The sequence below is a fragment of the Scyliorhinus canicula genome, chromosome 17 (genome assembly GCF_902713615.1).
Source record: "Scyliorhinus canicula chromosome 17, sScyCan1.1, whole genome shotgun sequence".
Classification (NCBI taxonomy): Eukaryota; Metazoa; Chordata; class Chondrichthyes; order Carcharhiniformes; family Scyliorhinidae; genus Scyliorhinus; species Scyliorhinus canicula.
The window spans coordinates 99,845,753-99,873,604 of NC_052162.1; the positions used below are offsets into that span (position 1 = coordinate 99,845,753).

At 49.4% G+C, this 27,852-nt stretch overlaps 1 protein-coding gene across 4 annotated transcripts in view; it reads right to left on the reverse strand.

Moving 5' to 3' along the window:
• LOC119952085 (gamma-aminobutyric acid receptor subunit gamma-4-like) overlaps positions 1 to 27,852 on the reverse strand; it is a 409,052-nt gene that overhangs the window by 32,358 nt on the left and 348,842 nt on the right. For 2 of the 4 annotated variants that reach the window (XM_038775633.1, XM_038775632.1), the window contains one exon: positions 14,541 to 14,740. In XM_038775633.1, the coding sequence (XP_038631561.1) occupies positions 14,541 to 14,740 (200 nt within the window). Of the gene's footprint in view, positions 1 to 14,426; positions 14,741 to 27,852 lie in introns of all 4 variants that reach the window. The other 2 variants (XR_005457758.1, XR_005457757.1) reach the window with 2 other exon arrangements.

Genomic DNA, 27,852 nt, shown 5'->3' on the forward strand with positions numbered 1-27,852 from the left:
GGGGGTGAGGGCGGTGTGGGGTGATATTGGGGTGAGGGCTGTGTAGGGGTGAGGGTGGGGGTGAGGGATGTGTGAGGGTGAGGGTGGGGGTGAGGGTGATGTGGGGTGAGGGTGGGGGTGGGGGTGAGGGTGGTGTGGGGTGAGGGTGGTGTGGGGTGAGGGTGGGGGTGAGGGTGGTGTGGGGTGAGGATGGTGTGGGGGTGAGGGTGGGGGTGAGGGATGTGTGGGGGTGAGGGTGGGGGTGAGGATGGGGGTGAGGGTGGTGTGGGGTGAGGATGGTGTGGGGGTGAGGGTGGGGGTGAGGGTGGTGCGGGGATGAGGGTGGGGGTGAGGGTGGTCTGGGGTGATGTTGGGGTGAGGGCAGTGTCGGGGTGAGGGTGGGGGTGAGGGATGTGTGGGGGTGAGGGTGGGGGTGAGGGTGGTCTGGGGTGATGTTTGGGGGTTGACACATATGTCTCGGTGAACCACAACTCAGTGGGGTCTCACTTCCCCGTAGCCGACCTCCACCCTGGCGACCAGCCTTTCCTCTGGGCCACCAGCCACATCCAGGGCTCTCTGGTCTGCCACCGTGATTGGCCGCAGGTCCTGCGGTCCGTCTCCAGTTTTCTTCCCCCCTCCGGCGGTTATGGGCGGCCGTCTCCTGGGGCGGTGGGAACAGAAAAGGACAGTGTTAGACACTCTGATGCATGCAGCCCAGGGGGTGGGTAGCTGGTGGCTCTCTGCACAGGACATCCGGCCATGGCGACCGGTATGCTGCTGGCAGCTGGTGTAGGGTGGCTGTTCTGCCACCCTCCGGATGGCGGGGATGGGAGGGGGGGGGGGGGGGGGGGAGGTTAGGTTACGGCTGTGTGGATTAGTGCCAGGGCATAATGCTGCGTACTCACCTTGGCCGCCCTGAGGTCACTGCTAGCCTTTCTGGATGGTGTTGCTGGTGGCACAGACCGCCTCTGCTACCTGCACCACAGCCTCAGGAACGGAGAATCCAGCCGACACTCTTTTTCTCTCAAACTCATTCTCTTTTTGTCTCTCACACACACTCTCTCCTTTTCTCTCACACACACACTCTTTTTATCATGCACACACTCTCTTTTTCTTTCACACATACACTCGTTTTTCTCACACACACACACACACACACACACACACTCTCTTTTCCTCACATACACCCTCTTAAACACAGACACTGGGTGTGATTCAACTAAATGCAATCCAAGTCCCATGGTGAGCGCGTTTAGCCATGTGTTTTCCGGTACCCGCAGCGCCGAGGCCCTCTATCTGACCACTTGCGTTAATTAAGGGGCGTCACCGGCTGAGGCCGCATGTGGCCTTGTTTTATACACCGAAGAACTCCACTCGCTGAAACTCCCCAGTGTAGCACGAAATCGGGGCGCCATTTTTAAATCTCTGGAGCCCCGGACGTGGCGCAAGATGCCTCCACCCCCACCCCCTCCCAAATCCCCAACTCACTGTGCGGGGTACCCCGGGCCCCCACACCCCTCAAACACCTCCGCAGGCACCCTGGCCTGATTGCCACCGCGCAGGTTATGCCAGCTTGGCACCTTGGCAGTTCCAACCTGGTACCATGGCATTGCCACATGGGAACATTTGCAGTACCAGGCTGGCACCCAGGTGGAACTGCCAAAGTGCCAGGCTGGAACTGCCAGGGTGCCCAAGTGGAACCAGCAGTACCAGGGTGCTACCCTGCCCAAAGGGCATACACCTGGGGGACCCCGATACCCTGGGAGGCCCGAGGTCTCTGAGGCAAAGGGGATAGATCCCCAAGCTGTCTCGCTCTAATATGCAGATTTTCCAGAAATTGATCCTGCCCACAATACGCAGGATGTGCATCGCGGGGTCTCCCGGCTTCTACTGGCCACATGGCGCCACAGCGGGCTGCTTTCCGGGCACAGTGTGGCCGTTTGATCTCGCTCTCTTAAATACATACACACTCGCTCTCTCTCTTCAACATCAGCACACACCCTCCTTCACAGACTTCATCAGTAAGTGTGCAGAAGATTGCGTTCTGAAGAAGGCAGTACGTGCGTTCCCCAACTGGAAATCATGGTTTAACTGGGAGATCCACTCCCTACTGAAGTCCAGGCCTGAGGCGTCCATGGCGGGTGACTGATATCCAAGAAATCCAGGTACAACATCTGTAAAGCCATCAGGGACTCCAAGAGAAAATCAAACTAAGCTAGAGTCACAGACTAACGACACGGGCTCTGGTCAGATTGTGACAAGGCTTAAACAATATAACAGGTTACAAAGCAAAGCTGAGTAGAATCTCCGGCAGCAGAGCACCTCTCCCTGATGAATTCAATGCATTCTATGCTTGTTTCAAGCAGGTAGGCAACAAACCAATGTCACCTGCCCCTATAGCCTCGGACACACCCATACCTACCGTCACACTCTCAGAAGTTAGGTCGGCCTTCAGTAAAGTAAAATCATGGAAAGCAACGCGTCCTGACGGAGACTCAGATCCTGTGCGGACAAACTGGCGGGTGTGTTCACGGACATCTTTAACCTCTCCTTCTCTGCTCCGAGGTTCCCACCTGCTTCAAGAAGACCACCATCACACTGGTGACAAAGAGGAACCAGGCAACGTGCCTCAAAGACTATCGACCCGTGGTCCTGACTTCTATTATTATGAAGTGCTTTGAGAGGTTGGTCATGAGACACTTGAACTCCCAGAATGCCTTGATCCAGTGCAATTCACATACCGCCCCAATCGGTCCAAGCAGATGTTAACTCCCTGGCCTTACTTTCATCCCTGGAACATCTTGACACCTTCGTCAAATTCCAGTTCATTGACTCCAGCTCTGCTTTCAAAGAATCATAGAATTTACAGTGCAAAAGGAGGCCATTCAGCCAATCGAGCCCTTGGAAAGACCCAAGCCCATACCTCCACCCTATCCCCACACCTCCACCCTATCCCCGTAACCCCACTTAACTTTTTTTGGACACTAAGGGCAATTTAGCACAGCCAATCCCCCTAACCTGCGCATCTTTGGACTGTGGGAGGAAGCCGGAGCACCGGGGGGAAACCCACGCACACACGGGGAGGATGTGCAGACTCCGCACAGAAGTGACCCAAGCCGAGAATCGAACCTGGGACCCTGGAGCTGTGAAGCGACTGTGCTAACCACTGTGCTGCTGTGCTGCCCACATCATAATCCTAGCCAAGTTCATATCTGAACTCCAAACCATAGGACTTGATTCCTCCCTCTGCAACTGAATCCTCGACTTCCTGACCCACAGACCACAATCTGGAAGGATAAACAATGACACCTCCTCCATGATAGTCCTCAATACCGGGGCCCCGCAAGGCTGCGTTCTTAGCCCCCTACTATACTCCCTATACAGACATGACTGTGCAGCAAAGTTTGGCTCCAACTCCAACCACATGTCTGCTGATGACATGACCGTAGTGAGTCGAATCTCAAACAATGACGAGTCACAGTACAGAACAGAGATAGAGAACTTGGTCATATTGTGCAACGACAACAATCTCTCCCTCAATGCCTGCAAAACTAAGGAGCTGGTCATCAACTTCAGGAAGCAAAGTACTGTACACACCCCTGTCTGCATCAATGCTACTGCCGAGGTGGAGATGGTGGACAGCTTCAAATTTCAAGGTGTAAACATCATCAACAATCTTTCTTGGTCCACCCACATCGACACTACGACCAAGAAAGCACAACAGTACTTTTACTTCCTCAGGAAATTAATGAAAGTCAGCATTTCTATACATGTACCATGGAAAGCATCCTATCTGGCTGCATCACAGCCTGGTATGGCAACTACTCGGCCCAAGACAGCAAGAAAACATCAGAGAGTCGTGAACACAGCCCAATCCATCACATGAGACCGCCTGCCATTCATTGACTCTATCTACATCTCCTGCTGCCTTGGGAAAGAGGGCAGCATAAACAAAGACCGCTCCCACCTGGGTTATTCTCTCTTCCAACCGCTTCCATTGGGCAGGAGAAACAAAAGTCTGAGAACACGCACTAACAGGTTCAAAAACACAATTTCTTCCCTGCTGTTACCAGACTCTTGAACGACTCTCTTAGGATCTGAACTAATCTTGTGGACTGAACTGATCTTCCTCCGCATCTTCTCTACAGTTGTAGCATTATAAACTTCACCCGCTGTTTATGTATATGTATTTTCATTATGTATCCTTGTGTATTTATCGTATGTCCTATGTTTTCATGTGTGGAGCGATCAGCCTGGACTGTATGCAGAGCAAAACTCTTCATTGTATCTCAGTACACGTGACATTAAATCTAAATCTCTCTCTCACTCTCTTACACACACACACTCTCTTTTAAACACACACTCGCAAACACATACAGACGCTTAAACACGCACACACATACTCTCACACTATCTCTTAAAACACATACTCTCTAAAACACACACACTCTTAAACACACCCACACACTCTCTCTCAAATACACACTCTAGAACATAGAACAATACAGTGCCCTTCGGCCCACGATGTTGTACAGACCATTTATCCAAGTCTAAGATCAACCCAGCCTACACCCCTTCAATTTACTGTTGTCCATGTGCATGTCCAAGAGTCGCTAAAACGTCCCTAATGACAGGGCAGCACAGTGGTTAGCACTGGAACTACGGCGCTGAGGACCCGGGTTTGAATCCCGTTCCTGGGTCACTGTCCATGTGGAGTTTGCAAATTCTCCCCGTGTCTGCCTGGGTTTCACCCCCACAACCCAAAAGATGCGCTGGTTAAGTGGATTGGCCATGACAAATTGACCCTTAATTGGAAAAAAATAATTGGGTACTCTAAATTTAATAGAAAAAAAGTTGCTAATGACTCTGACTCCACCACCTCCACTGGCAGTGCATTTCACACACTCACCACTCTCTGTGTAACGAACCTACCTCTGACATCTCCCCTGACATCGCCACATTACCAGAAGGATGTGGATGCTTTAGAGAGGGTGCAGAGGAGGTTCACCAGGATGTTACCTGGTATGGAGGGTGCTAGCTATGAAGAAAGGTTGAGTAGATTAGGATTGTTTTGGTTGGAAAGACGGAGGTTGAGGGGAGCCCTGATTGAGGTCTACAAAATTATGAGAGGTATGGACAGGGTGGATAGCAACAAGCTTTTTCCAAGAGTGGGGGTGTCAATTACAAGGGGTCATGATTTCAAGGTGAGAGGGGGAAAGTTTAAGGGAGATAGAACATAGAACATAGAACAGTACAGCACAGAACAGGCCCTTCGGCCCTCAATGTTGTGCCGAGCCATGATCACCCTATACCCGTAACCCAACAACCCCCCCTTAACCTTACTTTTATTAGGACACTACGGGCAATTTAGCATGGCCAATCCACCTAACCCGCACATCTTTGGACTGTGGGAGGAAACCGGAGCACCCGGAGGAAACCCACGCACACAGGGGGAGGACGTGCAGACTCCTTACTTCCGGGATGTGCGTGGAAAGTTTTTTACGCAGAGGGTGGTGGGTGCCTGGAATGCTTTGCCAGCGGAGGTGGTAGAGGTGGGTACGATAGCATCATTTAAGATGCATCTGGACAGATATATGAATGGGTGGGGAACAGAGAGAAGTAGACCTTGGTAAATAGGCAACAGGTTTAGATAAAGGATCTGGATCAGCGCAGGCTGGGAGGGCCGAAGGGCCTGTTCCTGTGCTGTAATTTTCTTTGTTCTTTGTTCTATATCTTCCTCCAATTATCTTAAAATTATGTCCCCTCATGACAGCCATTTCTGCCCTGGGGAAAAGTCTCTGGCTATCCACTCTATCCATGCCTCTCATCAGCTTGTACACCTCTATCAAGTCACCTCTCTGCATTCTTTGCTCCAGTGAGAAAAGCCCTAGCTCCCTCAACCTTTCTTCATAAGCCATGCCCTCTAGACCAGGCAGCATCCTGGTAAATCTCCTCTGCACCCTCTCCAAAGCATCCACATTCTTCCTATAATGAGCCGACCAGAACTGGACACAATATTCCAAGTGTAGTCTAACCAGGGTTTTATAAAGCTGCAGCAAAACCTTGCGTTTCTTATACACAATCCCCCTGTTAATGAAAGGCAACACACCATACGTCTTCTTAACAACCCAATCAACCTGGGTGGCAACTTGGAGGGATCTATGCACGTGGACCCCAAGATCCCTCTGTTGCTCCACATTTCCAAGAATCCTGCCTTTAACCCCGTATTCAGCATTCAAATTCCAAAATTAATTGCTTCACATTTATCGAGGTTGAACTCCATCTGCCACTTCTTAGCCCAGCTGTGCATCCTGTCAATGCCCTGTTGTAACCTGCAAAAGCCCTCGACACTATCCATAACTCCACCAACCTTCCTGCCATCGACAAACTTACAAATCCACCTTTCCATTTCCTCATCCAAGTCATTTGTTAAAACCACAAAGAGCAGAGGTCCCAGAACAGATCCCTGCGGGACACCACTGGTCACTGACCTTCAGACGGAATACTTTCCATCCACTACCACTCGCTGTCTTCTTTCGGCCAATCAATTCTGTATCCAGACAGCCAAGTTTCCCTGTATCCCATGCCCCCTAACTTTCTGAAAGAGCCTAACATGGAGAACCTTATCAAATGCCTTACTGAAATCCATATACACATCAACTGCCTGATCTTCATCAATGTGTCTCGTCACATCCTCAAATAATTCAATGAGGCTTGTGAGGCATGATCATAAAGCCAGGCTGACTATCTTTAATCAAACTATGTTTTTCTGAATAAGCGAAAATCCTATCTCTCAGAATCCTTTCCAGTATTTTGCGCACCACAGATGTAAGACTGATTGGTCTATAATTCCCAGGGATTTCCCTATTCCCTTTCTTGAACAGGGGAACAACATTCACCTCCCTCCAGACATCCGGTACTACTCCAGTGGAGAGTGAGCACGCAAAGATCATTGCAAACAGCGCAGCAATCTCCTCCTTTGCATCCCACACTAACCTTGGGTATATTCCATCTGGCCCAGGGGACTTATCTATCCTGCTGCTTTTCAAAATGTCCAGCACATCCTCTTTAATATCAATCTGTTCGAGCCTATTAACATGGTTCATGCTGTTCTTATGAGCAACAAGGTCCCTCTCTCCAGTGAATACTGAAGCAAAATATTCATTTCGGGCCTCCCCTACCTCCTCAGGCTCGAGCCACAAGTTCCCTCCACTATCCCTGACTGGCCCTACTCTCACACCGGTCATCCTCTTATTTCTCACATAAGTGTAGAACTCCTTGGGGTTTTCCCTGATCCTTCCCGCTTGGCCTTTTCCCCCTTCTAGCTCTCCTAAGTTCATTTTTGAGTTCCTTCCTGGCGACCTTGTAACCCTCTGAAGCCGTGCCAGATTCTTGCTTCGTCAATCTTACGAAAGCTTCCTTCTTCCTCTTGATTAGAAGCTCAACTTCTCTTGTCATCCAAGGCTCCTTCACCTTATCATTCCTTCCTTGTCTTAGTGGGACAAAACTATCCAGCACTCACAGCAAGTGCTCCTTAAACAACCCCCACATTACTGTTAAACACATACACAAATATACTCTTAAACACACACACTCTCTCTTAAACACACACTCTTAAACACACAGTCTCTTAAGCACTCTCTTAAACACACACACAAACATTGTCTCTAAAACACACGTGCACACACACTCTCTTAACACGCTGTCTTAAATACACACACTCTCTTGAACACACACTCTTAAACACACGCATTCTTAAACACACTCTTTCTTAAACTGACACACTTTCTTAAACACACATACTTTCTTAAACACACACATGCACACAATGTGGTAGTCGGTATTAGGGGTATTACGGTACCCTGCATAATGCTGTAAGACCATTGGTGTGGGAGGTACCTGAGACTGCTATATCATTGGTGAAGCCTGCCTGCTGGTTCCGCCCAGTAAGGTGGAGTATAAGAGTCCGTGTCTCCCCAGCAGCTGCATTCTGTACCTGCGCTGCTAGGGGAAACATCTAGTACAATAAAGCCTTCAAATGTCTCCAATCACGCTTCTGGAGTCATTGATCGAGCATCAATTTATTGGACTAGATTTTAAAGAATGGAGCTCCGAATCAAGCCGTAGTGTCTGCAGCTCAACACCAACGTGGCAAACGCAGCGGCAACCTTCAAACACTGGCTGGCGACCTTCAACGGGTACCTCAGGACGGCCACAGCTACACCCATGGATGACCAGAAGATGCAAGTTCTCCACTCGAGGGTGAGCCCAGAGATCTACACCCTCATCGAGGATGCGGACAACTTCGGAGGCCGCGATGGCCCTGTTGAAAGGACACTATATTCGGCCAGTGAACCAGGTCTACGCCCGACATCTGCTCGCGACGAGGCGGCAAATCCCCAGGGAATCACTTGAGGACTTCTACCGTGTGCTCCAGGTGTTACGTAGGAACTGTGACTGCCCACAAGTTTCAGCCAGTGACCACACAGAACTTTTGATCTGGGACACATTCGTTGCAGGTATGCTGTACTCCCAAATCCACCAGCGGCTGCTAGAAAAAGGGATACTAGGCCTCAAGGAGGCACGGGCCCTTGCTAGCTCCCTGGCTGTGGCCTCCCGGAACACCCGTACGTCCCCGACCGTGTGGCAACGCCTTGGGCAGCGTTGAAAACCCCCGCGGCCGACTCCGATGTATCCCCCATTCACCCGGAAGCTTGCACAACTACCAGGCAACCCCGGGGGGGCCCGCTGCTATTTTTGCAGGCAAGCCAAGCACCCCCGGTGGCTCTGCCAGGCCCACTCCTCCACCTGCAAAGGGTGCGGCAAAAAGGGCCATTTCGTGGCGGTATGCCACGCCCAGGCTGTCGCCGCGATCTCCGGGAGGCGAAACGGGACCGCCACCCCAACCTTCTCCACGAGCCACGTGCTGCCAGCGGGCACCGCCATCTTCCTTTCCCAGAGCCACATGTGGGCCCTGAGCGCCGCTATCTTGCACACACCCAGCCATGTGCGACCAGTGGGCGCCGCTATCTTGGCTGGAGTCTCAGGACCCCGATTCGGATGACCACACATCACCCGAAGAAAATTTCCAGCTTTTGCCACGCCTTGCCTCGGTGACCCTGGACCAGTCTCGGCCCCGAATGCTCGTGACCGCGACGATGACCGTGCTCATCAATGGGCATAAATCATCCTGCCTGATCGATTCCGGGAGCACAGAGAGCTTCATTCACCCCAACAGGGTAAGGCACTGTTCTCTTCCCATCCGTCCAGTTAATCAAAAAATCTCCCTGGCGGCTCTCACTCTGTAGAGATCAAAGGGTTCTGCGTAGTGAACCTCACAGTCCAGGGAAGGGAATTTAAACATTTTCGCATCTACGTCCTCCCTCACCTCTGCGCGGCCACGCTCCTAGGGTTAGACTTCCAATGTAACCTCCAAAGTTTAACTTTTAAATTCGGCGGCCCTATACCCCCCTCACTGTCTGCAGCAAGGTCGAGCCGCCTTCCATTTTTGCGAGTCTCACCTCTGATTGCAAACCAGTCGCCACCAGGAGCAGACGGTACAGTGTCCAGGACCGGACCTTCATTAGGTCGGAAGTCCAGCGGTTACTGAAGGAAGGTATTATCGAGGCTAGTAACAACCCCTGGAGAGCTCAAGTAGTGGTTGTGAAGACCGGGGAGAAGCACAGGATGGTCATCAATTATAGCCAGACCATCAACAGGTATACGCAGCTCGACGCGTACCCTCTCCCCCGCATATCTGATTTTGTCAACCAGATTGCACAATACAAGGTCTTTACCACGGTAGATCTCAAGTCTGCCTACCACCAGCTCCCCATCCGCCTAGCGACCGCAAATACACTGCATTTGAAGCAGATGGGCGGCTCTACCACTTCCTAAGTGTTCCCTTCGGTGTCACAAATGGAGTCTCGGTCTTCCAACGGGAGATGGACCGAATGGTTGACCGGTACGGTTTGCGGGCCACGTTTCCGTACCTCGATAACGTCACCATCTGTGGCCACGATCAGCAGGACCACGACACCAACCTCCAAAACTTCCTTAATACCGCAAAATTCCTTAACCTAACTTGCAACAAGGACAAATGCGTGTTCAGCACCGACCGTCTAGCCATCCTCGGCTACGTAGTGCATGACGGAGATATAGGCCCTGATCCAGAATGCATGCGCCCCCTCATGGAGTTTCCCCTCCCACACTGCTTCAAGGCCCTGAAACAGTGCCTGGGATTTTTTTCATATTATGCCCAGTGGGTCTCCAATTATGCGGACAAGGCCCGCCCACTAATCCAATCCACAGATTTTCCCCTGTTGGCAGAGGCCCGCCAGACCTTCAGCCGCATCAAAGCGGACATTGCAAAGGCCACGATGCACGCAATCGATGAATCCCTTCCCTTCCAAGTCGAGAGCGCGCGGCCGACGTAGCTCTGGCGGCCACCCTCAACCAAGCGGGCAGACCCGTGGCCTTCTTCTCACGCACCCTCCACACTTCAGAAATCCATGATTCCTCAGTTGAAAAGGAGGCCCAGGCCATAGTAGAAGCTGTGCGGCACTGGAGGCATTACCTGGCTGGCAGTAGATTCACTCTCCTCACTGACCAACGGTCGGTTGCTTTTATGTTCGATAATGCACCGAGGGGCAAGATAAAGAACGATAAGATCTTATGGTGGAGGATCGAGCTCTCCACCGACAACTATGAGATCTTGTAGCGTCCCGGGAGGCTAAACAAGCCTCCTGATGCCCTATCCCGCGGCACATGGGCCAACGCACAAGTGGACCGACTCCGGGCCCTCCACGAGGACCTCTGCCACCCAGGGGTCACTCATTCTTCCATTTCATCAAGACCCGCAACCTGCCCTACTCCACCAGGAACTGCCAAATCTGCGCGGAGTGCAAGCTGCACTTCTACAGGCCAGAGAAAGCGTACCTGATAAAGGCTTTGTCATAAAAGCCACCGTCATAAAAGTCCTCCACAGTATCTTTACACTGTTCGGTTTCCCCGCCTACATACACAGCGATAGGGGGTCCTCCTTTATGAGCGACAAACTGCGTCAATTCCTGATCAGCAAGGGCATTGCCTCGAGCAGGGCAACCAATTATAACCCCCGGGGAAAATGGACAGGTAGAGAGGGAGAACAGAATGGTCTGGAAGACCGTCCTACTGGCCCTACAGTCCAGGAATCTCCCAGTATCCCACTGGCAGGAGGACCTTCCTGATGCTCCCCACTCCATCCGATCACTGCTGTGTACCACGACCAACCAAACACCTCGCGAACGTCTCCTTGTCTTCCCTAGGAAGTCCTCCTCCGAGACCCTGCGCCCAACCTGGCTGGCAGCTCCTGGATCCATTCTGCTCCGCAAACACGTGCGGACCCAATTGGTCAAGAGGGTCCACCTCCTTCACGGAAACCCTCAATACGCCTACGTGGCGTACCCCGACGGCCGACAGGATACGGTCTCCCTTCGGGACCTGGTGCCCACTGGGTCCCGACCCACCCCCCCACCACCACCACCCCCCTCTCTCCCACCGGTGCAACCCACAGCTACCCCCTCCCCAGGTGGATCAGTCCTCCCACCAGTCCCATCCAGGGGTGATGAAGCTGCCGAAGAAGCTGAAGCCATGCTTCCGGAGCCACGGATGCCCGAGCCGGCGCCTGCATCACTGCTGAAACTACGATGATTGCAGAGGATGACCAGGGCCCCCGATCGACTAATTGCTTCATTCTGACTGTAAATAAATACTGTAAATAGTTGTGGCATGTAACAACGCAAAACACTGTGCTAATGATTACTGGGTACCACCATAACCTCAACCTCTACCACTGTATAACGCAAGACCACCACCCTGCTGGACTCTTTTTTTTAAACAGTGGGTGAATGTGGTAGTGGGTATTAGGGGTACTACAGTACCCTGGATAACGCTGTAAGACCATTGGTGTGGAAGGTACCTGAGACTGCTATATCATTGGTGAAGCCTGCCTGCTGGTTCCGCCCAGTAAGGCGGAGTATAAGAGCCCGTGTCTCCCCAGCAGCTGCATTCTGTACCTGCTCTGCTGGGGGAAACATCTAGTACAATAAAGCCTTCAATTGTCGTCCAATCTCGCTTCTGGAGCCATTGGTTCAGCATGAGGTCATGTTGCAGTTGTACAAAACTCTAGTACGGCCGCATTTGGAGTATTGCGTACAGTTCTGGTCGCCTCATTATAGGAAGGACGTGGAAGCTTTGGAACGGGTGCAGAGGAGATTTACCAGGATGTTGCCTGGTATGGAGGGAAAATCTTATGAGGAAAGGCTGATGGACTTGAGGTTGTTTTCGTTAGAGAGAAGAAGGTTAAGAGGTGACTTAATAGAGGCATACAAAATGATCAGAGGGTTAGATAGGGTGGACAGCGAGAGCCTTCTCCCGCGGATGGAGGTGGCTAGCACGAGGGGACATAGCCTTAAATTGAGGGGTAATAGATATAGGACAGAGGTCAGAGGTGGGTTTTTTACGCAAAGAGTGGTGAGGCCGTGGAATGCCCTACCTGCAACAGTAGTGAACTCTCCAACATTGAGGGCATTTAAAAGTTTATTGGATAAGTATATGGATGATAAGGGCATAGTGTAGGTTAGATGGCCTTTAGTTTTTTTTTTCCATGTCGGTGCAACATCGAGGGCCGAAGGGCCTGTACTGCGCTGTATCGTTCTATGTTCTATATTCTATCACACACACACTCTCTTAAACACATACGCAAACACACTCTCTTAAACACACACAGTCTTAAACATACAGGGCGGGATTCTCTCAGCCCAGGGCCGGGCTGGAGAATCGCCACGAATTGCGATATGCTGGCCCGACGCCGGGACACGATTCTCCGCAGAGCGCTGCTGCCTGTAGCTCAATGCCATATTGCGCGGGGCCGGCACGGAGAAGGGAGTCACTGCGCATGTGCGTGTTGGCGCCGGTGCCACTGTGCATGCGCAGACCCTGCTGTGCCTGGGATCAGCAGCTGGAGCGGTGTGGGTCGCTCCAGTGCCGTACTGGCACCCTGGAGGGGCCAGAATTGCTGATCCTGAGGTCATCTGTCGACGCCATCGGGAAACGAGACGGCGTTTACGATGGCGTCAACACTTAGCCTCAGGATCAGAGAATCCCGGCCACATTCTCTTTAACACACACATACTCTTAAACACACATACTCTTAAAAACACACAAACACTTTGTTAAACTGACAAACTGGGCGGGATTCTCTGCCAACGCTCGCATGCGCAGTGGCTCCCTTCTCTGCGCCGACCCCGACGCAACATGGTGGAAGACTACAGGGGCCAGCACGGAAGAAAGGAGGTGCCCAGCCCGAGAGGCCAGCCCGCCAATCGGTGGGCCCTGATCGCGTGCCAGGCCACAGCGGAGTCCCCCCACTGGTGTCGGACCACCCTCCCTCCCAACAGGCCACCCCCAGACCCTTCAACGCCAAGGTCCCGCCGGCTAAGAGCAGGTTAGAACGGCGCCGGCAGGACTCAGGTTTTTTGATACGACCACTCGCCCCATCCCGGGCCGAGAACCGCAAGGGGGGGCCCATAGAACGGCCCCCCGTCGGCATCGCGTCGACCGCGCCGGCGCCAATGGCACCGATTCTCCGCTCTGCGTCCCAGCGTCGGGACGGAGTGGCGCGATTCGTGCCGGTCACGGCGATTCTCTGGCCCCGGGCTGAGAGAGTCCCGCCCACTCTCTCTTAAACACACACAAACATGCACACCCTCTCTTATACACGCACACTTAAACACACACAAACTCTCTTAAACACACACACAATCTCTCTTAAACACACACACCGCTCTCTCTTAAGCACACATTCTCTCTAAAACGCACGCGCACATACACATTCTTAAACACACACTCTCTTAAACACGCACTCTCTTAAACACACACTCTGTTAAACACACACATTCTCTTAAACACACACTCTATTAAACAAACACACTCTTTCTTAAACACACACACACTCTCTTAAATCTTAAACACACACTTACTCCATCTGATGCTCTTGCCTTACAGTTGCTGAGCTGTTGCTAATCTTTGGGCAGCTTTGTGGCTTTCTTACTGGCTTTTCAAAAAACAAATCGGAACCACAGAGCCGAAGATCAGAAGCAGCAGCAGCTCAGCGGAATCGACATTGACTGACTGGATTTTTATAAAATCAGAACTCTCGACCTGACAAATGTTTTGTATTTAAGTCGGTCTGTCACGTTTGCAGCTCGCTCAGTCTAGTCTGAACAATGAGGCACCGTTTACAACTTACAGATCGGGTTCAGAAGCCCTACTGTTTGGCACCATCTGTACTTGTCCCTTCCCCAGACCCTGGCGCCAACATGCATGTGTGCAGACTTGAAAACTGTCCGCTGACAGCCACTGAACCTTCCAGCCCCAAGCTAACCAAAGCCAACTCGGTCACTCACAATTGGTTTAAGTTCTTCAAGTATAGATCTATCAATCCACTTGCCCATAGAAATTACTTGGGAACAAAGCGCTGTTTGGTGAAGAAATCAGACGTCAGGTCATTAGACACGTACAGGTTTGAGTTTGCGTTTTGTGAGGTTGGGTCTCTTGGTCCCTACAAGGTAGTTGAGGGTGGCGTACTCCATGAGCGCAGCAAAGACAAAGATGAAACAGACCGAGACAAAGAGGTCCATGGCAGTGATATAGGAGACCTTGGGCAATGCTTTCCTGGAGATAGTGCTGAGTGTTGTCATGGTCAACACAGTGGTGATTCCTGAAAAACACAAACAAAATAATTAATGCAGATTTTTACAGAGCTGGAAGTTTTGATCTTGATGCTAAACCTTCCTGGTTCCCACATGCTGTACCTCATTAATTCAGCCAGTGACTCAATGAAACAGTCAGGGAATAAGGAGCTCCCAGTTTTAATTCATACAGTTGCATTTTTTTAGCTGGTGTGGGACGTCTGGGTGATGCACAGCCCTCAGTACTAAAAGTCCAGAAAGTATGAGTTCAAATCCTGTGTCAGTAAAATAAACGTTGCCTGGAAAATCCAATGGGTTCACAAATGTCTTTTAGGGAGGGCAATCTGTCGCATTAGCTGTCCTGGTCTTTATGTGAATCTAGTCCCATGCCAAGGGGCTGGTTTAGCTCACTTGGCTAAATCGCTGGCTTTTAAAGCAGACCAAGCAGGCCAGCAGCACGGTTCGATTCCTGTTCCAGCCTCCCCGGACATGCGCCGGAATGTGGCGACTAGGGGCTTTTCACAGTAACTTCATTGAAGCTTACTCGTGACAATAAGCTATTTTCATTCATTTTCATTTCATTTCAAATGGAATCTTGACCACCGCCTGCACAGACCCAGAAAGCCACACAGTCAGGGTAACTGGGAATGGCCAAAAAATTGCCATTGATGTCCATGGTCCAAATATGAATTGATAAAAATGAGTGCTGGCTGATGCAGTGGCAGAGATACTGAACCATGACATGCTTCAAATCCCAATGAAAGTCTAATACCTAGCTGTAAGGGGACTGTCGGCATTGCGCTGGAGCAGACCTGAGGCCAGTGTGAGGGGGGGTTGTGGGTGGACGGCCAAGGGGAAGGGAGGCACTTTCAGTGAACAGAATGGATGATGCGCAGTCATTGCACGAAGTCTCAGGGAGGCGGACAATGAGAAGCACGAGAACATAAGCAGAGTCTCGGGGAAGAGCTCTATGGGTGACTGTGGGCGGAGTCCCTGTGGGTGAATGTGGGCGGAGTCTCTGTGGGTGACTGTGGGTGGAGTCTCTGTGGGTGACTGTGGGCGGAGTCTCTGTGGGTGACTGTGGGCGGAGTCTCTGTGGGGGACTGTGGGTAGAGTCTCTGTGGGTGACTGTGGGCGGAGTCTCTGTGGGTGACTGTGGGCGGAGTCTCTGTAGGTGACTGTGGGCAGAGTCTCTGTGGGTGACTGTGAGCAGAGTCTCTGGGTGACTGTGGGCGGAGTCTCTGTGGGTGACTGTGGGCAGAGTCTCTGGGTGAATGTGGGCAGAGTCTCTGTGGGTGAATGTGGGCGGAGTCTCTGTGGGTGAATGTGGGCAGAGTCTCTGTGGGTGAATGTGGGCAGAGTCTCTGTGGGTGAATGTGGGCGGAGTCTCTGTGGGTGACTGTGGGTGGAGTCTCTGTGAGTGACTGTGGGTGGAGTCTCTGTGGGTGACTGTGGGCGGAGTCTCTGTGCTGTGAATGTGGGCGGAGTCTCTGTGGGTGAATGTGGGCGGAGTCTGTGGGTGAATGTGGGCGGAGTCTCTGTGGGTGAATATGCTTGGAGTCTCTAGTGGGTGAATATGCTTGGAGTCTCTGTGGGTGAATGTGGGCGGAGTCTCTGTGGGTGTATGAGGGCGCAGTTTTTGGGGTGAATGTGGGCACAGTATTTGTCGGTGAATGTGGGTGCAATTCTGAGTGTAAATGTGGGTGCAGTTTTGGGGGTGAATGTGGATGGATTTAGGGATGAATTTGGGCAGGGTTCTGTGGATGAATGTGGGTGAGGTTTTGCGGTTGAATGTGGGTGCAATTCTGGGTGCGAATGTGAGCGGGGTTTTGGGGGTGAATGTTGGCACAGTTTTGGGAGTGATTGTGGGTGCAGTTTTGGGGGTGAATGTTGGTGAGGTTTTGGGGGGTGACGGTGGGTGCACTTTTGGGGATGATGGTGGGCATAGTTTTGAGGGTGAATGTGGGTAGAGTCTCAATGGGTTACCTCCCAGCACACAAGGCTCCCAGTGACAGAGCACATTCAGCTATAACCTAGTCTTAGATTCTTTTAAGCCTCAGGTAGTCATTCATGATGATAAACACATGTCGTCCCAACCAGCTTCCTATAGATAGAACAGTACAGCACAGAACAGGCCCTTCGGCCCTCGATGTTGTGCCGAGCAATGATTACCCTACTTAAACCCACGTAACCTGTATCCCAACAATCCCCCCATTAACCTTACACTACGGGCAATTTAGCATGGCCAATCCACCTAACCTGCACATCTTTGGACTGTGGGAGGAAACCGGAGCACCCGGAGGAAACCCACGCACACACGGGGAGGACGTGCAGACTCCACACAGACAGTGACCCAGCCGGGAATCGAACCTGGGACCCTGGAGCTGTGAAGCATTGATGCTAACCACCATGCTACCGTGAGGCCCCACGTTGATGTGTTTAATTCTATCGGTTAGGTTACCAATATAAATTAAATGGAAACCCATTGAGTACAGGCGGCGGAATGTGGCGACTAGGGGCCTTTCACAGTAACTTCATTGAAGCCTACTTATGAAAATAAGCGATTATTATTATGTTGCTGGTTTAGTTTATCAGTTCCCTAATCAATAGTTTTGACACTGTTCCTCACCAATGTGTTAAGCAGTGAAAATCAGGATTGGCCTCTAGACTCTCTGCAACAATAGCTATATTTTCCTTTTTACACAGAAAGAGAACATAAGAACTGGGAGCAGGAGTAGGCAATTCAACCCCTCGAGCCCACTCCGCCATTCAATACGATCATGGCTGATCTCTTGGCAGCATTCCACGTTCCTGTCCATTGTCCATAATCCTTCAACCCATTACTATTAATAATCTTTTTATCTAATCCTTACATTTACTCAATGTGCCGGCATCCACCACACTCGGGATAGTGAAATCCTTAGATGTACGACCCTTTGAGAGAAGTAATTTCTCCTCATCTCTGTTTTAAATCTGCTCCCCCTTAACCTAAAACTATGATCTCTCATTCTAATAATAATAATAATCGCTTATTGCCACAAGTAGGCTTCAATGAAGTTACCCTAGTTGCCACATTCCGGCGCCTTTTCGAATTGAACCCACGCTGTTGGCCTTGTTTTGCATTACAAGCCAGCTGTTTGGAGCACTGTGCTAAACCAACCCCTAGAATGTCCAGTAAGAAGTCTTACAACACCAGGTTAAAGTCCAACAGGTTTGTTTCAAACACGAGCTTTCGGAGCACGGCTCCTTCTTCAGGTGAATGGAAAGGCTTGTTCCAGAAATGTTTATATAGACACAGTCAGAGATGCCCCGGAATGCGAGCACCTGCAGGCAATCAAATCATCAAAGATGCAGAGAGAGAGGTAACTCCAGGTTAAAGAGGTGTGAATTGTCCCAAGCCAGTTCAGTCGGTAGGCCTCTGCAAGTCCAGGCTTGTTGGTGGGGGCCGAATGTAATGCGACATGAATCCCAGATCCCGGTTGAGTCCGCATTCATGCGTGCGGAACTTAGCTATAAGTTTTTGCTCAGCAATTTTGCGTTGTCGCGTCTCCTGAAGGCCTCCTTGTAGAATGCTGACCCGGAGATCAGAGGCTGAATGTCCTTGACTGCTGAAGTGTTCCCCAACTGGAAGGGAACAGTCCTGCCTGTTGATAGTCGCACGATAGCCCGTGACTATCAACAGGCAGGACTGTTCCCTTCCAGTTGGGGAACACTTCAGCAGTCAAGGACATTCAGCCTCTGATCTCCGGGTCAGCATTCTACAAGGAGGCCTTCAGGAGACGCGACAACGCAAAATTGCTGAGCAAAAACTTATAGCTAAGTTCCGCACGCATGAATGCGGACTCAACCGGGATCTGGGATTCATGTCGCATTACATTCGGCCCCCACCAACAAGCCTGGACTTGCAGAGGCCTACCGACTGAACTGGCTTGGGACAATTCACACCTCTTTAACCTGGAGTTACCTCTCTCTCTGCATCTTTGATGATTTGATTGCCTGCAGGTGCTCGCATTCCGGGGCATCTCTGACTGTGTCTATATAAACATTTCTGGAACAAGCCTTTCCATTCACCTGAAGAAGGAGCCGTGCTCCGAAAGCTCGTGTTTGAAACAAACCTGTTGGACTTTAACCTGGTGTTGTAAGACTTCTTACTGTGCTCACCCCAGTCCAACGCCGGCATCTCCACATCATGGCTAGAATGTCCAATAAGTGGAAACATCCTCTCTAAGTCTACTTTGACAATATATTTATTTTATTATATACCTCAATTAGTTCTCCTCTCATTCTTCTGAACTCGAGGGCATAGGCCAAACCTATTCAATCATTCTTCATAAAGCAAACCCCTCATCAATGTTGTGAACCTCCTCTGAACTGCCTCCAATGGAACTACACCACTCCTCAAGTAAGGGGTTCAAAGCTGTACACCATACTCCAGGTGCAGTGGCACCAATGCCTTGTACAGTTGCAGCAACACTCCCCGACATTTATACTCTATTCATTTAGCAATAAATGCTAAAATTCCATTTGCCTTCCTTATGACCTGCCTACTAGTTTTCTGCGATTCATGAACAAGGACACCCAGATCCCTCTGTACTCTGAAGTTTCTCTCCAATCAGGTGATAAGTTGCCTTTCCATTTTCCCAACAAAAGTGGATATTTTCACACTTATCCATGTGGAACTCCATCCCTCTCTGCGGCACCTTACCAAATGCCTTCCGGAAGTCAAGATATGCTACACTTATAGGGTCCCTATTAGGGTCCCTATTATCCACTTGGCTTGTTACATCTTCAAAGAACTCGAGCAAATTAGTCAAACATGATTTATCCTTCATAAAACCACGCTGACTCTGATGGATTGTGTTTTGATTTTCCAAATTTCCTGACATTACTTGCTTAATAATAGATTCTAACAATTTCCCAATGACAGATGTTAAACTAACTATAATTTCCTACGTTCTGCCTTTTTGAATATTAACATTTTTCAATCCACTGGACCCTTTCCCTCATCCAGGGAATTTTGGAATGTTATAACCAATGAAACAACCATCTCCGCTGCCACTTCCCAGGATGTAGGCCATCAGGCCCTGGAGACTTGTCTTCCTTCAATACCAATAGTTTGCTCAGTACTTTTTCCTGTTGATGATGATTATTCTAAATTCCTCCCTTTTACCTCTGCATTACCTGTTACTATAGTGTCCTCCACAGTGAAAACTGAGGGAAAATATTGGTTTAGTGTCGCCACCATTTCTGTGTTCCCTACTATTAATTCTCCAGTCTTATTTGCTAAGGGACCAGCATCCACTTTAGATACTCACTTCCCTTTTATATACTTATACAAGCTTTTACGATAGTTTTTAATATTTTGCATTAGTTTTCTTTCATAATTTACCTTTTCCATTTTTATTTCTGTTTTAGTAACTCTGTTGATATTTAAATGTTTCCTAATCTTCCAGGCTGCCATTGACCTTTGCAATATGGTGTGCTCTAATTTTTGACTTTCTGTTATCTTTAGAACATAGAACATAGAACAGTACAGCACAGAACAGGCCCTTCGGCCCTCAATGTTGTGCCGAGCCATGATCACCCTACTCAAACCCACGTATCCACCCTATACCCGTAACCCAACAAACCCCCCCCCCCCCCCAACCTTACTTTAATTAGGACACTACGGGCAATTTTAGCATGGCCAATCCACCTAACCCGCACATCTTTGGACTGTGGGAGGAAACCGGAGCACCCGGAGGAAACCCACGCACACAGGGGGAGGACGTGCAGACTCCACACAGACAGTGACCCAGCCGGGAATCGAACCTGGGACCCTGGAGCTGTGAAGCATTTATGCTAACCACCATGCTACCCTGCTGCCCCTCTTTAGCTTCCTTGATTTGCCATGGATGTTTTCTCCCCATCTTACAATCCTTCTTCCCCTCTGGAATATATTTTGGTTGGGAGAAATTTAACATCTCCTTAAGCATTTGCCACCGCTCGTCAACTGTCCTACCTTTTGGCCTTTGTACCCAGCCCACAAGGGCTAAATGTGTCCTCATGTCTATAATTACCTTTATTTAACTCCAGAACATGAGTGTGGAACTCTAGTTTCTTGCCCTCAAACTGAATTTGCAATTCTAGCATGTTATGATCACTGTTCCCCGGAACTATGAGATCATTAATTAATCCTACCTCACTACGCAATATGAAATCTAGCTGCTCTCTGACTGTTTTGTGAACCAATGCGTTGTCGAACCAATCTCTCATACATTTAATGAACTCTCCCTTGAGGCCACCCTTCCCAATCTGATGAATCCAGTTCATGTGCATAATAAAATCATCCATGATAATTGCTATACCTTTCTTACAAGCCCAGTCTTTCATGGTTTAAACTGTGCCCCACTGCAGAACTATTATTTGGGGACTTATATATTACACCTACCAGCAACTTTTTTCCCTTGTTATTTCTTATTTCTCACCAGATTGAATCGAAATTTTTTTAAAAATAAATTTAGATTACCCAATTATTTTTTCCAATTAAGGGGCAATTTAGCGTGGCCAATCCACCTACTCTGCACATTTTTGGGTTGTGGGGGCGAAACCTACGCAGACACGGGGAGAATGTGCAAACTCCACACGGACAGTGACCCAGAGCCGGGATCGAACCCGGGACCTCAGCGCCGTGAGGCGGTTGTGCTAACCACTAGGCCACCGTGCTGCCTGAATCGACATCTTGATCTCCAGTGTCTATATCATTTCTCACTACAGCTCTTATCCCTTGCTTCCTCCCCATCCTTCCTAAATACTGGGTATTATATTCCCAGACCTGGACCTGTCATCTCAGTAATCGGCACCAAATTATACCCCTTCATCTCTATTTACGCTGTTAATTCATTAATTTTGTTCCGAATGCTTTGTGTATTCAGACACAAAGCCAAGAAATTTGTTCCATTCTGAAATTTCCCTGCTTTTTCGGATTCCTTGGTGCAATATGACATTTGCACATTCTGTCCCATCATTAACCTCCACTCCTACCTTCTGCTTTAACTGTGTTTTTCTAATTTTCCGTGCAACTGAACATTCTCACCCCCCCCCCCCCCCTCCCCACCCACACTATTTAGTTTAAAATCTACAGCCCTAGTTATGTGATTTGGCAGGATTCTGGTCCCAACATGATTCAGGTGAAGACTGTCCCATCGGAACAGCTCCGACCTTCTCCAGTACTGGTGCCAATGTCCCATGAATTCAAACTCATTTCTCCGACACCAACCTTTGAGCGACACATTTACCTCTTTAATCTTATTGACCTTGTTTACCTCTTTAATCTTATTGACGATTAGCTCGTGGCTCAGGTAGTATCCAGAGAATATTAGCTTTTTTGTTCTGCTTTTTAAATTTAATCCCTAGCTGCTCATTTTCCTTTAGCAGAACCTCTATCCATGTTCTACCAATGCCGTTGGTGCCTACGTGGACCACGACAACTGGATCTTTATCCTCCCACTCCAAGTTCCTCTGCAGCCCATGTGAGATATCCCAAACCATGGCACCAGGTCGGCAACACAACCTCCAGTACTCTCGATCCTGGTCACAAGGAACAGGGTCTATACTCCTCTATACTATCCCCAATTATGACTACATTCCCCCTATACCCCCACTGATGTGCAGGTTAGCTGGATGGGCCATTTTAAATTGCCCGATAAGTGTCCAAAGGTTAGATAGAGTTACAGGGTTAGGGCAGGGGAGTCAGTCGGCCTATGTAGAGTGCTCTTTCAGAGGGTTGGTGCAGACTCAATGGGCTGAATGGCCTCCTTCTGTACTGTGGTAAATCGATCATTCTATGGAATTACCAGTTATTTACCAACCAATGAACTTACGGTTGTTTTTCCCACTTTGGTTATGGTGGGATCTTCCCATGCCCACAGCACCTTTCGCTTACTCGCCCACCCTACCCCCACTGTTTAACTTGCCAGGTCCGCACCTCTCCACGCTGTTTATCACTCTGAAGCCGCTCTCCCTTTTCCCGCTGATTTAACTGGCCGGGTCCACCTCTCCAGAAGACCATAAGATATAGCAGAATTAGGCCAAGTCTGCTCCGCCATTCAATCATGGCTGATATGTTCCTCATCCCATTTTCCTGCTTTTGCCTCATAACCCCTGATCTCCACATTAATCAAGAAATCCCCTTATTAATCAAGAACACCAGATTTGTGCTTTAGGTGCTGTTATCTACAGGGTTACAGACCAAGAGCTGGACGGTGAAATCAGACAGAATAGTTCTTTCTTGGAACATCAGAACTAGGAGTAGCAGCAGACAATTTAGCCTCTCGAACCTACTTCATCATTCAGTATGCCTCGCGTCTATGCCGTTTCTCACTCTGAAGCTCCTCTCTCTTATCCGCTGTTTTAACTGGCCAGGTCCTCCTCTCTCCACGATGTTTCTCACTCTGAAGCTCCTCTCTCTTATCCGCTGTTATCACCTGGCCGGGTCTGCCTCGATCCGTGCTGAATCTCACTCTGAAGCTCCTCTCTCTTATCCGCTGTTATCACCTGACCGGGTCTGCCTCGATCCGCGCTGAATCTCACTCTGAAGCTCCTCTCTCTTATCCGCTGTTATCACCTGGCCGGGTCTGCCTCGATCCGCACTGTTTCTCACTCCTGCTCAGTCCCTTGACCCAGCAGGTAAGAATGTCAAACCCATTGTTACACAAAGCATTGAAAATAAAGGGCAATGATGCACTGAAGGGATGGTTTCATACACAGATGCTGTTTATGCATTCTTGGTGTATGGCCACAGCTGGCAGGACATCATTTATTATCCATCCTTCGTTGTTCTTGAGCAGGTGGGAGGGGGCCTTCCTCTTGTTGCCCATGTACTGTCAGGAAGAGAGTTCCAGGATTTTGACTCAGCCACAATGAAGCTACATCGATATGGTTACAAGTCCGGATGATCTGTTCTGATGGGGGAACTTGCAGGTGGCGGGGGTCCCCATGCATTTGCTGTCCGTGCCCATCCACGTGGTAGAGGACATTTATTTGACCGGTTCTGTCAAACGAGACTGTCGCTGTCACTGTTCACTGGTGGTGGGGGGAATGAATGTTTAAGCTGTCGAATGGGGATGCCAAACAAGAAGGCTGCTTTGCTGTGGATGGTGTTGACCTTGTTTCATTTAGGCACGTGGACAGTGCTCCATCACTCTCCTGACTTTTGCCTTGTAGATGGTGGACAGTATTTGGGCAGTCCGGAGGTGAGTTAGTTGCTGCAAAATTCTTGGCCTTTGACTGCTCTTATAGTCATGGCATTTGCGTGGCTGCTCAATGCTGAGGCCCAGGATGTTGATAGTGGGGGACTCCATGATGGTCATGATGAAGCGGGAGTATCTCCCTGTTGATAATGGTCATCACCAGGCACTTGGTGAGTGTGAATATTACTTGTCATATACTGAACGTTATCCAGGCTTTGCTGCATTTGGGCACGGACCACTTCAGTATCTGAGGAGTTGAATGAACACTGTACAATCATCAACAAACAGCCTGGAACTTTAACATGATATATTCCACATTAGAAATGGGATTTCATTAAGGGCAAAAGAAAAGCGGTAAACACCACTTCAGCAAGTAGAAAAGCGAAAAGACTGAGATTTTAATCAAATAGAACATTGACGAGTACAATGGTGACAGTCTAACCCCACTTGATATTGATTCAATTCTCAGCTTGTTTCTACATATTGTACACTGTTGGACAAAATTCAAATAGACTGGCGTGAATTTGACAAATAAAGTACATTCGAATCAAACATATCCTGAACTGCTGCGAGTTTCAGGTATAAACAGCAAGGAAGGAGTAAGTGGAGATTAGGCAAGATTTTTTTATTGGGTCAAGTGGCTGAGGTGGCATATTTGACTAGTGTGCACACTGCACCACAGGGTCATTAATCATTTGAGGAGCTGTGGCAAAAGCATATTTAAATATTTGCTTCACACTCTGCGCTGAAGCTCAGTCCCATCAATCAGTCTCACTGTTGCGGGAGAATAAGTGCAAACTCCGATAATGTGGTAAACCCAGGGTTTAACCAACACTCCCATCCTAACTTTGGCCTTATGTCTTGACCTTTGGGAAGCTTTAGAATAAACAGTGCTGAAAGATTGGGTTCACCAACCCTCTCAGACAAGTTGCTCAAAGTTGACCAGGTTGTCTGAAACCATGAAGATAGGGTTGTAGTTTATGTGGGCGCAGCTAGACTCCATGGGTAATGGACCCAGGTTTAGTTCCAGATGGTTCGCAAAGAGCCCTGAGTTATTCTAAGAGAGTCAGTCATGACCGCAGGGTATTTTAAAATGCTTCCCAACCAATACGGTACTTTTGAATCATAGAATCCCGACAGTGCAGAATCGGAGAATCACGAGAGTGTAGGAGCAGACCATTCAGCCCATCAAGTCTGCACTGACCCTTTGAATGAGCACTCTACCCATGTGCACCCCACTCTATCCCCATAGCCCTGTAACCTAACCTGCACAATCTGGGCACTAAGAGGCAATTTAGCATGGCAATCCACCTAACCTGCACATCTTTGGACTGTGGGTGGAATCTGGAGCATCCGGAGGAAACCCACGCAGACACGGGGAGAACGTGCAAACCCCACGCAGTCACCCAAGGCCAGAGTTGAATCTGGGATCCAGGCTCTGTGAGGCAGCAGTGTTCACCACTGTGCCACCCTGCTGCCCGAAGGTGGCCATTCAGCCTATTGGGTCTGCACCGACACACACCAAAAGATCACCCTACCTAGGCCCACTCCCTCATCCCATCCCCATACCCTAACCTGCACATCTTTGGACACTAAGAGGCAATTTAGCATGGCCAATCCACCTAACCTGTACATCTTGGAAACGGAGTTCCTTTTGCATTACAGCAAACATGGCAGTCAATTAGTGACTCCAGTATCTGCAAACCACAATTGTTTGTGTGATGTCGATTAAGGGGCAAATATTGACCAGAACACTTGAGAAATACCCCTGCTTATTTTCAAAATAGCATCATGGGTTTTTTTTACACTGTTTCAGAGGGCATCAGTTTCATTCCGATCAAAAAAATGGCAGCTCCAAATGAAATGAAATTAAATGAAAATGGCTTATTGTCACAAGTAGGCTTCAAATGAAGTTACTGTGAAAAGCCCCTATTTGCCACATTCCGGCGCCTGCTCGGGGAGGCTGGTACGGGAATTGAACCGTGCTGCTGGCCTGCCTTGGTCTGCTTTAAAAGCCAGCGATTTAGCCGTGTGCTAAACCAGCTCCAAGAAGTGCAAAGCACCGTCACGATTGGCATTGACATGCCAGTCTGGAATTTGTACTCCGGTCACTTAGCACAGAAATAAAGCAGAGAATGCTGCAAAACTCAGCAGGTCAGGCCGCCTCTGTGGAGAATCAGAGATACTGTGCGGAATTTTCCTTATTTCTGGACCTGGCGAGGAAAGCGGTGTGAATCTCACCAGCTGTTCTCTCCATATTGTCCAGTACTTACAAGAAAAATGCTGGAGGTGTGTCCCACGCTGGCGGGGTGTGGCCAGAAAGAGCCAGCACCATCGGCTTTCTGCAGATCTGAGCGCCGTTTTCAAAGAGTGCCCCCAATTTCCGGAACCAAAATGAACGAAGAAAACCCCCCCCCCATCCCCCATGGACACAGAGAGACCCTCCCACATGGGACCCTCCCCCCTCCATGCACATGCCTTCCTCCCCATATAGGCGAGTTCCCACCCCATGGAACTCCCCGGCACTGCCTCTTAGCACTGTCCCATGGCACTGCCAGAGTGCAGCGCCAGGGGGCATTTCCAGAATGCCATGTAAGAGGGAGGTGCTACAGTGCCAGAAGGCAGTGTTGAAGGGCAGTGCCACGGTATTGCCCAGGCAGGATCCCCCTCTCCCCCGGGGCTATATTTGCCTGTGCGCCCCCGGCGGATTCCCTCCGGTTGGTTCAAATTTTGAAAACCCTATTGTAAATCTCGGCGACTTGCCATCACGTCAGCGAGGGTGGAATTTCCAATGCGGAGGGGCTTGGGGGGATCACTACAGCGGGAAAGCGTGCTAACAATACTTAAATGTATTCAAATGCATTGAAATGAGGTTCCTGACCTTCCTGGGTGGGGACTTTGTTATTTCATTGAGGAGGATGGGGGAGGAAATCAGAGCCTGAAATCTCGTGGGTGAGATTCTTGGTTTCTGGCTCTTGTGGGATTTTGCATCCACATCGACATGTGTGCCTGCAGCAAATGCAGGTGTAAAATCCCTCCTAATGTTTCTTGTCCAATATGACATTCCTTCGGAACTAGAGAGAGGTACAAATGAGAAAACTGACTGACACTGTGGCCCACTCACATAACCTGTCCCTATCCCTTTTTAGACCCTTATATCCTGTTGGCAACTCACTTTTCCACCTACTTGTGTGTATCATCGGCAAATTTAGCAACAGTACATTTGGTTCCTTCATCCAAATCATTGATATAAATTATAAATAGTTGGAGACTACTGATTCCAGTGGCACCCACTAGTTTCAGCTTGTCAACCTGTAACTGACCCATTCTGTTTCCTGCTAACTAACCAATCTTCTTTCCATGCCAATATATTACCCCATACAACATGAGCTCCTATTGGATGCTGTAGCCTTTGATCTGGCACCTTGTCAAATGCCTTCTGGAAATCTAAGTGCACCACATCGATAGGTTCCCTTCTTCCATGTTACCTGTTTCTTTCTCAAATAACTAAATTAATGAAATAGTCAAATATGATTTCCCTTTCACAAAACTCTGTCTGACTGCATTGAGTTTTTCTAAGTGCCCCAATGTTACCTCCTTAATTATAGATTCCAGCATTTCCCGTACCAGCCTCCCCGGACAGGCGCCGGAATGTGGTGACTAGGGGCTTTTCACAGTAACTTCATTGAAGCCTACTCGTGACAATAAGCGATTTTCATTTCATTTCCCCAAGCTAACTAGTTTGTAGTTTCCTGCTTTCTGTCTCTATCCTTTCTTGAATAGAAGTTACATTCACTGTTTTCCAACCTGATGGAATATTTCCAAAGCCTAGGAAAATTAAAGCCAATAAATCTATCACCTCAGCAGCCACTTGTATTAAGACCCTAGGATAAAGACCAGTAGGACTTATC